Source organism: Anneissia japonica, unplaced genomic scaffold (assembly GCF_011630105.1).
Source record: "Anneissia japonica isolate Jap-2015-1 unplaced genomic scaffold, ASM1163010v1 scaffold997_len2565447_cov190, whole genome shotgun sequence".
Lineage (NCBI taxonomy): Eukaryota > Metazoa > Echinodermata > Crinoidea > Comatulida > Comatulidae > Anneissia > Anneissia japonica.
Window position 1 is genome coordinate 2,000,440 of NW_022696369.1, and position 11,604 is coordinate 2,012,043.

Genomic DNA, 11,604 nt, shown 5'->3' on the forward strand with positions numbered 1-11,604 from the left:
GGTCCTAAATGTGCTTTTAGACCACATGATTTGGGATTGGCAATCAAAATAGCGTTATTTGGATAGGAAAATTATCATTTTTTTAATATTTTTTTGGTGGGTGGGCAATTAATATCAAATAAGTTAAATATCAGATCCTGATCATGATTGAAGCAACACCATCGAAGTATCGAGACACTTAACACAACAAGTTTAAACACAGCTATGTCACCTAATGTCAAAATATTGAATCACAATACGATGGCGTGCATTTTCCATACTTGGAGTATGTATCGTACTTTCTAAAAAACAACATCATATTCTATTCAGAAATATGGTGCATCTAATATTATTATATCCTCTTCACAAGATCTGTTGATTAGAGAAAGTGGAAATGTGTGAAAGCAATCAATGAAGTCAAGTCACTACCCCACAATTATTCAGCAGACATAGGCCTAGTGGGGAATATGCAGCCGATAGGGAACTCCTGAAAAATTGCAGCAGACGTTATATTAAAATAAACATGATATATCAACATTTCGGCATAGTACTGTGACCATAAGGAAAGAATAGGCCTATAATTATTATAGAAACAGTGCTCAAAGAACAAAATAGATTGTATCAAGCATAGCCCTTATCAGTATAAAGGAATGATATAGTACTATCATCAACATCAGCTTGCTCCTAAATAATTCGTGGTAGTGTGATGCCATTAGAGACAATAGTGTGTTGCATATACTGTATTTTCATTATGATTTGTGTCGTGTCTATTGCTAGGTCTTTTCCTAGTTGATTCCTATATTGTTGATCTTGCTTGATGGTGCAAATAAGTTGTTTCCGAAGGGTGACATTTTTCATTCTAATGTGAGTTACTCATTTATAATTGTATATAGTTCAGAAGAGTGATAGATTGTTTGTTATTTATTCTGTATTTTCTGTTTGTTTTCTTTTCTGTATCGTATGTAATAATGTTCAGTTATTACAAATGGCAACATACTGACAGACAATCTACATGACTATATTTCTAAGTAGATACGTAAAATAAACGTTCTTCGTATTTTTATTCATAATATTATCTTACTTGTTTGATTAAATTTTGGTTTTCCCCCAAATAGTATTGTACAAGTATCTATTTCAAGATCTAACTGGCCTTTTTTAGTGTACATTTGACGTACCGGTACAAAATAAACACTACACTATAAATATCACGTTCACGTGAGAATTAATAATATTCAATCTAAGCCACTTTGTGTCTAACTCATATTCATCATGATATTTGCCATGTTACCCTGTAGACGAGGGTTAAGTATATTATAATATCGTATACTCGTGTACAAATATAATTGTAATAAAGTTATTATTAGTATACAATAGCTATATTAGGCCCATCTATCAAGGCTAATATTTAGAAGAAAATACATTTCTATATACTGTAATATAATGTTATCCGATATTGCACTCATATTTGATCTATAAAGATTTCATCGTAAATTTACATTTATCAATAACCAAGAAGGCACTTATTATTTTATTCCCACAATAAATGGGCTATCGATCACATGTTGTTCGGACCATTTCACAGAAATTACATAAAACCCAGGCATGTTGACTTCATACAGCACCTCGTATAAGTCATCGCCCGTAAAGACCACACTGATCTCTATGACGGAGTGTCGGCGTGGTCCACGTATATTAACTGATAAATATCCGCCTCTAGAAGCGTTCGATGTTTCAACCTGCAAAAATGATAGGAAATTCATCAGGCAATTCAACTAACAAATTATATTTTTTAGTTTCTGTGGACTTTAATTATTGCGAAAAATGAATGATTAATTATGTCGCCCTAGCTACCAGTCAAGAACGAATAACATTTATTGGGTACACTGGCCTACTTAACTTATTAGTGGATTCCATAATTAATGTGGAGCTCAAGTTCATCCGACAAATATACTAGGAAGAATTTGAAATCAAGAGATTGCAAATATTAAGACTGAACACGTCCATATCACAAAAAAGGTCGACTTGATAATTAACTTTATGTATATGCAAAGCAAACTCAAATATCATAACTTAAAATATATAACTAAGACAAGCATATATTCATTTGATATATATAATATATGCAAATAGGCCTATATATATATCCATATATTATATATAATATATAATAGGCATATATGCACATATCCTATGCACTGTCTCTTATACACATCTAGATGTGTATAAGAGACAGGATATGCACATTATTTATTGCCAAGACTGTCTCTTATACACATCTAGATGTGTATAAGAGACAGGCTTAGAACTGGGAACACAAATAATGTATAAATCAAATAGATAATAATACAGTGCTCAAATAATTATAGCAACATAATGTTATGAATGTATCAAACATACTTCATCAACGAAAGCTCCTTATAATATTTGATGAAAAAAGGTCTATGGGGCAATCGAACTCGCAATTAAATCTCGGCGAGCGTCATCCCGTTTAGACCACAGAAGCCCATACAATATCGTTACGGATTTAAGACCACTAGTCTCTCTCCATTCAATTTTGATTAACAATTAATATAAATTAATCAAAGAGACATCCTAATGCAACCATATTGTAATTGATTAATATGTCAGCTACAGCTCTTGAAAAAATCATTATAAATGATGGAGGAGGTGATGTTATAAATACCAACCTGAAAATTGTTTTTCACGTTTACGTATCCGTTCTGTATGCCAACCCCGAACACCTTGCAACCATGACACCGTCTTCCAGAACAACTGAAATCACTGCTGGTAATTGAGCTTGATTCTTCGCACACGCATCGGTGACCTAGCCGAGGACAATGGGACCAACTGTTTCCGAAACTATTAGTGGATCGACATGACATGGTATCACTGTCATAGACAGCTCTATATCTATCGTGTGGGCTACCACTTCTTGAATACGAATATTGAGAGTGAGGACCATTGCCGAATGGCTGCATTACGTGGAGATGACTTGTAACATCGTTCATATCATTAATAGTTTTCATCCATTCTTGAAAAGGATAGGCTGGCAGAAAGAATGAATCAGAAGGACTACTTTTGTGTGACGTCTCCAATGGGAATTTTTCGAGGACAGATGACGCATCGGTATCTACCGAAGATTCGTCACCATCGACATTGCTCATATCTGCGTCGTTAGATGAGCCTGCGAGAGGAGAGCAGACCGAGTTTGGTGACAAGCGATCGCTAAGATTTGTCAAAATTGGTGCGTCGATATCAACCTCTTCCTCCTTTGAGGAAATGCCTTGTGGCACACTTTCCATCGCAGAACCGTGTGACGCAATACAAACATTGCCTGTATTGACAGGCCTAATTAGTTTTATGTTTTCATTAATTATTTGGTTATGTGTTGAGTCTAACAACGGTGGTTCAATGACTTGATCCTTTTCTGAAGTGTTAATTTTTTCCAGCGTTAGTTGACTGGATGTTTTCGACAAGGAGCTCTTCCATTCTGATATGTCTTTTTGACTGTCTCTCATTACATCATAACATGTTTGCGGGTCATCTTTAGTATTAGACTTATGTGACGTCGAGGAAACATCTTTCTGTCCTAATAAGACACAATCTGGACTTTTGCTATGGCCACTCAACGCATTTTCGTCTGAAAACCCACTGTCGAATGTCCCTTGCCTATTCGCAAAACGAGGACGCCTAGTTCGCTTCATCTTCTCAGTACCAGGTTCTTTGTTTCCGTGAGTAGTCGTTTGAACATCAACAGTGTTACCTTTAATAGACGGTAGGCATAACTGAGGTTGGATTTTATCAAGATCATCTCTTGAATTTGTTTCTGTCTTTGATTCTATATCTTTATCATTTTCATTATTTTCGAGTGACTGCTGGGGACTTCGAGGAAACAGGCCCCATCCAGTCGCTCTTCGAATTGAGTCCGCTGTGCATTGCGTCGCTTTTTCATGACAAGGCTTGTTACGATTGCTACGGCGTATGATTCGTGTCGTGCTTTGGGTAGCTCGAGTATTCTGTAAAACTAATGGTTTGAAACTTTGGCGAACATCTTGGGGAGTTTCTCTCATTCCTGACATAAATGTAGGATGCATGTTATTTTCTGTCTCCTGTTTTGATGAATTTTGAGCAATAGGCCTATATGTTATAGCATCATCATGTTTTGGACTTGGGTTATTTTCCATCCTGGCAATGTCTGTGTACGTTCCGTAAAATGTGTCAGATTCATTTCTCCTAATATCAGAGCCTGTCTCAAGTGGAACACCGAATCCCTTCGGAAATTCAGATGATGTTTGATTTGATGGGACCTGAAATTCGTTGCTTACATTTGATGGGTTCTTTTTGGTTGGTATGTCTTCCGATTCAGACGTTGTCTCGAGTTTGACATCAGCAGTGATGGTGTCTGCTAAATAACAATTATTTGGAATCTTTGAATTGTTATCAATATTGCTCTGAGAAACATTCGTTATAGGAGCGGTTTTAGAAACGTTAGTTTTAATAAAAGAGTTTTTGCGTAAATGCGTCGTTCCATTCACTTCCGTTTTTGAGGTCTTTACGAGTTCATCGGCTAAAACAATATCATTATGAGCCCGATCTATGGTGTGTACTTGCCATGTTGGTCGGTATGGTCTAGATACTTTTGTGTAATAACTGGGTTTCATATAGAAATCGTCTACTGACATAGTGGAATCTAGAGAAATGTCATATGAACTACTTTTATTAGTCTCATTAGAAGCAAAATTTATTGATTCCTTCAAAGAACCAATCGAAACGGGACTTTCTATGGAAGTTGAATGTATAGGCTTACAGGTCATGTCTTGTGATTGAAGGGCTAGGTGGTTGTTTTCGTCAGTTGAAAACTTTTGTTTTTTAGCCGGTTCAGTGATTGGCTTTGAGCCTCTTTGGTCTAGTTTTTCTGTAGCTATTGTTGGTTTGTTCTGATTGGGTGGTAAAGCGATATCTTCGTTTCCACTTTGGTGATTGCAAGAGTGATTGTCAGACTTTGCTTTTGTTCTAAGGTGAATCTGCTCGTCTTTTGCATGCTGAGAGTTACATATATCTAGGCTCTTAATGTCTTTGCCATGCTCATTGTTTTTACAATTGCCTCCTAACTTTTGCTCCAGTAAGTTTTGCCCGTTTACTAAGCCTATCTCTGCTGGTGAATTATTGCCAGTGGTGTTTAGGCTAGTTCTGGCTTTGACTTTAATAATTTCTTTCGTGATTTCATAATAAACTCTACCGATTAATTGTTTAGATAAGCGATCAGCAAACCTCACTACTTTCAGCTCTTCGGCTGTAGCCCCCGAGTACCGATTTGGCGTAGTGGGCTTAACATCAATACTGTCATTTGAGTCTTTAGATGACGCAATACTTCTCTGTGTTGCCAACGATGGAGAGGAGTACCGGATTTCTTTATTACCTGATGGACACTTGATGATTTTTCTAATTATCTTTCCTCGACGCCCGTTTGACTTCTTCACACTCATGCCAAATATTGAACCACTCCTATTAAAATGCGTTTTTACAGAGTCACCGTGTTCCCCTTTCTGATCTGTTGGGAATTGGTCTGAATCCAGATGAGATTGTCTAAACAGAGACTGTCGTCTGCCTTGTTTTACAGTTCCTAAACCATGACTTTGTAATTCCCGCGCCACGTTGCCTGTGTTAAAAGACACTCTCTTTGTACCCTGCTCAGATTTTGAGGAGCCATTGACTCTTGGTTCGTGAACTTTTACGGTGAATGGACTATTTTTTATATGCTCACCACCCCATGTTATAGCAATTTCGTACTGTCCAGAATTACATGGTGTGTATATGATCTGGTATTCGTCCTCTTTTATCTCATCGTAATCAAAATGTATCAATCTATTATTTTTATCAGGCTCGTCTTTTTCTACCAATATTTTCCGTGATGACTTTTGAACGCGGTCAACTTTTGCATAGTTGATTTTTCGCTTGCAGCATTCACCAGATGTCCCCGTGATCTCCACATAGATGTTTTTCCAAACAAACGCTTCCGTATGGATGTTGAATTTGGCACGCTTTCCTTCAACCGCTACGACAAGTCCACTGCCCGTCGCTGTGCATTCTTTCTCGTTTAACTTTGGGAAGAAACAAAAACGGGAAGTTAAATCGGCAGTGTGTCACATGTCATATATTTTGTTGGTTCACATTAATATAACTCATGCAGGACAGGATTATGCATGTCTTCGTTCTGCAATGGACCTTTTCACTATATTCACTATTCACAATACAGTAGTATAATCCCAGCCCTGGGATATTGTTGCTGAAGTCCAGAAAACGACAGCGTAAACGTAATTATTTGTATTATACGGGGCATGCGCGTAATCCGGGCCCTGTATAGTCACTGCTGGAAATGTCCATTGACTCTCATTTATCAAAAAGTCGTAGTGTTAAAAGGTATACTTTACCTCGTTTTGTGGGCGAAATGTGTCCTAAAGGTGGCGCCAGTGGTGGGGGTCTGTCTCTTATACACATCTAGATGTGTATAAGAGACAGTTATGACACGCCTGGACCTTTGTTTATTCTGGGCCGTCGACAGAGGTTTTGTCGGCCCCTTGGCTCGGACCCCTCTGCCGGCCATGTCGGACCCTTTGTCGGCAAATGCCTGATACCACCGCTGGTTCCAGTGTAGTATTATTACTATAAACATATATGATTTTCACTTGTTTACACGCTTGCCACATTTCCTCCTATAAGTTCGAAACCAAATGATGGTAAATACAAACCTGTATTGTTTCTTCAAGCTTCAGCATAATTCGCTCTGGCTCTTTCACTGGAATTTTACTAGCATACTTTATCGTCTGTAAATACTGTACCATGACTTCATCGGGAATTTCCCGTGGGTTAGCCATTTGTGTAGGTGTCATTGGCTGTGTCGTAAGAAATAATTAAATTGTTATTTATTTATAGGCCTAGACGTAGGCCTATTAGTGACAGTATATATAAATAGAGAGAGTTTTTTATGTGTCTTGAGCAAGCACAAATTACGCCGTTCATAGAGAATACAAACGTATTAACAATATAATTGTATGTATTATCATTACCATCATCTCATCATCATGTCAATTTAAAATTAATGGAAAGCTCACCTCAACAATACCTAGTGTCTTTGCCACTAGTCTCATTCCGAGCCGGCAGTTGTTAACTCTGTATTTAGGATCTAAAAGGTCATATCTAGGACAAGTGTCCGGGACAACCGACTCGATCAGAGCACAGAGAGCGACACCATCTGACCAGCAATTGTCAAAATCATCCACACAAAATGTTGGAAGATTGCTTGAAGTCCAACTCAGAAGTCGCTTCCGTTTGCCCGATTCTAAAACAAATTGTACCAAATTGAAATATAGAATACATTCGTGTAATAATTATCATCATAGCCATTATCACAATTATTATTATTATTATTATTATTATTATTATTATTATTATTATTATTATTATTATTATTACTATTATTATTATTATTACTATTATTATTATTATTATTATTATTATTATTATTATTATTATTATTATTATTATTATTATTATTATTATTATTATGGAACGGTGCAAAGCCTAGCTCCACCCTGTTTGCTACAGCCGTTCTTATTCCAAGATTATTTAAACTTATGTTTTAGTAAAATCATTGTTGTAACTACTACTACCAATGTGCTATTATTACTATTGCATTATCACTGTTATAATGCCCCTTCTATACTACTAACAATACCAACTTACCCCCAATGAAATACTGACGGCACCGTTCCATTAGTGACGGTTTATACTCCATTGTAGCGCCGTATTCATAAACTTTCAAGCGGTATGGTTTCGGTTTCCATAGCGACCTGACGCCACGGTATACCATGTGTATACTGATATAGTATAGAAAACTCAGTATCCATAGTAACCATGTGTATATTTTCCTTATAAAATTCACGATGCTCTCTTTTATTATCTTGCCTGCTTCTAAACCTTAAAAAATAAACCATAGAATATTATATTGTGTATAGGCATGTCTAACAGTAGGACTAATAGAGTTTGAACGGTAATCAGTCTAGACACATAAATTAGTAGATTAATTATAGACAAGTGTCACTAGTTTTCGTAGTTATTATCAAATTGTTGTGTTGGCGTTGGTGTTGAAAGTACTATTCAAGAGATGAGACTAAATAGTATCAGACGAAACGTGGATGAAACAATCAATATAAGGTACGGTATAGTCAGAGCATTTACAAAAACTCCTGATATACTGCATCCCCCCACCCCGTTCGAGTATAGTAGTCTGACAGAAATTACTATAACATAATAGATAACACGTGTCATGGTGGTGATGATGATGCTGATGATGGTGATAATAATTATGATGAAGATGATAATTACAACAATGATGAAAACGATGATGATAACGGTGACGATGAAGATAATTATGATAAGACTAATGGTGATGATAAAGATGATCATGATCATGATAATGACAATTATGATAATGATTATGATTATGATGGTGATGATGAACATGATGCTGCCGATGAATGATAATTACGACACGACGACAAAGATGTTGATGAAGACTATGAAGCGATGATGATGATGAAGATAATGACGGTGATGATGATGATGATGAAAATGATAACATATATATTCAAACTGTTTTAAAAAAATTGCATTATACATTATCCTGAAATTTCTGTTGCAGTCTTGTAACATAATATACCATGTGTTTGAGTGATGTGTTTGGAACTCGTGCGCATGATTAATATGCGTATGTAAGTGGGTCATTCTGTATTAGAAGTTTACAATCGTGGTCTCAATTGAATAATTTAGATTATTTTATTGATTGTACGTTACTTGTCATGATTTTATTTTGTTAAGAAGGAGAGGCACCCGCAGGAAATGACAGCGACTCATTAAAATTAATTGGCCCTTCAAATGCAGACAATACAAGCTTCTTCCGTGGTTGCTCAGCAAAACTAATTCATGTCCGCCTATCTCTTGTTTTCTCTCAATACTCCCAGGCACTGAATATAAGATCATGACTGCTAAAAAATATATTTTATCCATAATGTAGAATAATAATAATAATAATAAGGTAAGAACTTATATAGCGCCATTTAAAAAACCGAAGTAATTATCAGTGGCGCTTCATGTTATTGTTGGAATAAGTGCGTTTTGAGTGATTTTTAAAATAAAGCAATTGATGTTGATTTTTTAATGTGAAGTGGTAGTGCGTTCCAGAGTGTGGCTGCAGCAAATGAAAATGATCTGTGTCCGAAGGTCTTAGTGTTGGTGCGAGGGAATACTACTGGATTATATATACTTTGCTTTACAATCCTGTAATTTTGCTTTTAATCAATATCTATTTCTTATCCTGTCGCTATACAATGATTTTAAGTGTGTTTTATCTAATTGTAGGCCTATGTGTATTTTTTTCTTTATACCTTTAAATCACCTTTGAAACGGGCTTCGGTAGACCTAAATATTATTATTACAAATTATTTATAATAATAGTATTTAACAAGTTATCATATTTCTACTGTAGCCTAATTGAGTACCTTTTAGAAGAGGTGTGTACAATTACATACCGGTACTGGTGTTGCGGATGCTACTATTATAAATAATAATAATAATAATAATAATAATAATAATAATAATAATAATAATAATAATAATAATAATAATAATAATATACAGTACTTTTTTTGTCGTGCATTACCAAAAAATTATATATATATATGACTATACTTGCTGAGTCAATAAAGTTTATCAGTAAATTTTAACATTTGACTTTTTATCTTGTATGTTAATATTAGGTTTCGATTTAGACGCATCCATTTATATAGGCGTCTGCAAATTGGTGAGAAGAATTTGTTGTCATTTTCAATCGAAGCTTTAAACAATTACCTAAATAATAATCAGATAAGCAACTTAAATAATTTGTGTTATTGTTAAAATTCATCAATTTGATAAATATTTCATAAGCTTTTATGAATTTCTGTTATTATTATGCAAAAAAATATTTTACAACGGAAACGTTTTTCCGTATACGATACATTCTGCTAAATTGGTGCATTGGAAAAAGGTCACAGGACTTATCACAGAAGGCTTAAAAAGTAAAGAAACACAAAAAGTAAAAAAACATTACATCATTCGTGTAGATGTGTCTAGAATAATAATAATAATAATAATAATAATAATAATAATAATAATAATAATAATAATAATAATAATAATAATGATAATAATTCTGGATTTATATAGCGCCTCACGTTGACACAACGTCGAGGCGCTTAACAACAACAGAGAAGAAAAAAAACCAAAACAAATGTACAAATGTACCAAAAATTATTATCAAATATTTTGGTTTTAGTTTAGTTTAATTAAGTTCAAATGATTGGTTTGATGATTATCAATAAATGTTATTATTACAATGCTTTGGTAATTGGAACCATTTCAAGGCCTGTTACTTTCCTATTCACCCTAAAGCCTTTCATTTTTATTTCCCATTTGCTTCTTGTCTTTCTTCCTTTTCCCTTCAAATGTTCCTGATCTTTACATTTTTTGTCCTTTCTTATGTTTACCTATCTTATCTTTCACATTCCTTTCTTAGATTCCTTATCTTTCCTTTCATTTTCTTTCTTATAATTCGTAGCTGTCTTTCATATTTCATTCTTATATTTCTTATCATTTCTTTTCTTTTCCTTTCTTATGTTTCCATGTCAATCTTTCCTTTCTTTCCTTATGTTTCCTTTTTCATCCTTAGTTTATCTTTCCTTTCCTTTTATTTTCTTATATTTCTTATCTTTCTTTCCATTTACCTTCTTATCATTCTAAATTCATTTCTTTCCCTTCCTTTCTCATGTTTCTTATCACTCTTACCGTTCCCTTTCTTATGTTTCCTTATCTTTTCTTTCCTTTTCCTTTCTTATGCCCCCATGTCATTTTTTCCTTTTCTTTTCTTACGTTTAACTTACCTTTCATTAAATCATAACAATACAAGAAAGAACAATGAATTCGCAGAAGGAATTTAGAGGCAAAGTGGCTGCTGTCTGTGTCGCGTGATATTGAAAGGCTTTTCTCTAGGCCTACGTATTAAGAGAGTTGTATGTTTGCATTTGTCCGTGTGCTAATATAATTTATGAAAATCATTATGTAAACATCTTTATTGTCACACTCATGTACGCGCGAGTAGATAATTAATTAATTGTCCGTGTTATTTGAAATAAGGAATACGCCTGTTGCGAAACGTTTTGTAGACACAAATAATTTAATCTTGTTTATTCGGCATCGTTGAAGATGCGCTAAAAGGTATGGTGTCGTAACAGCAATATATGCATAAGTCAAACATTATTGTCCATTAGCAGACTATTGCATAATAGTAATAATATAATATTGTTTCTCAAATTAGTTTGCATGTAAATGACCACCTTTGCGTCAGTAGGCGTAATGTTGTAACGACATGAATGAACGAACGGACTGACTGACGAACGAAGTGATGGATGGATGTATGGATGAATAGAGCCTAGAGAGATAGATAGGTGGATGGCTAAATGATTGAATGAAATAATTGATAGATAAATGAATAAATGGATAAATGTATATATATATATATATATATTATAT

The 11,604-nt window shown here is 34.7% G+C and overlaps 1 protein-coding gene across 1 annotated transcript; it reads right to left on the reverse strand.

The window, feature by feature from the left end:
* Window positions 1-1,016: 1,016 nt before the first annotated feature.
* LOC117102014 lies at window positions 1,017-7,994 on the reverse strand. The gene is made up of 5 exons (XM_033242224.1): window positions 7,723-7,994; window positions 7,092-7,318; window positions 6,729-6,872; window positions 2,667-6,080; window positions 1,017-1,715 (listed from the first exon to the last, which is right to left on the reverse strand). The coding sequence occupies exons 1-5, from the start codon at window positions 7,847-7,849 to the stop codon at window positions 1,503-1,505; spliced, it is 4,125 nt and encodes a 1,374-aa protein (XP_033098115.1). The 5' UTR covers window positions 7,850-7,994; the 3' UTR covers window positions 1,017-1,502.
* Window positions 7,995-11,604: the final 3,610 nt, after the last annotated feature.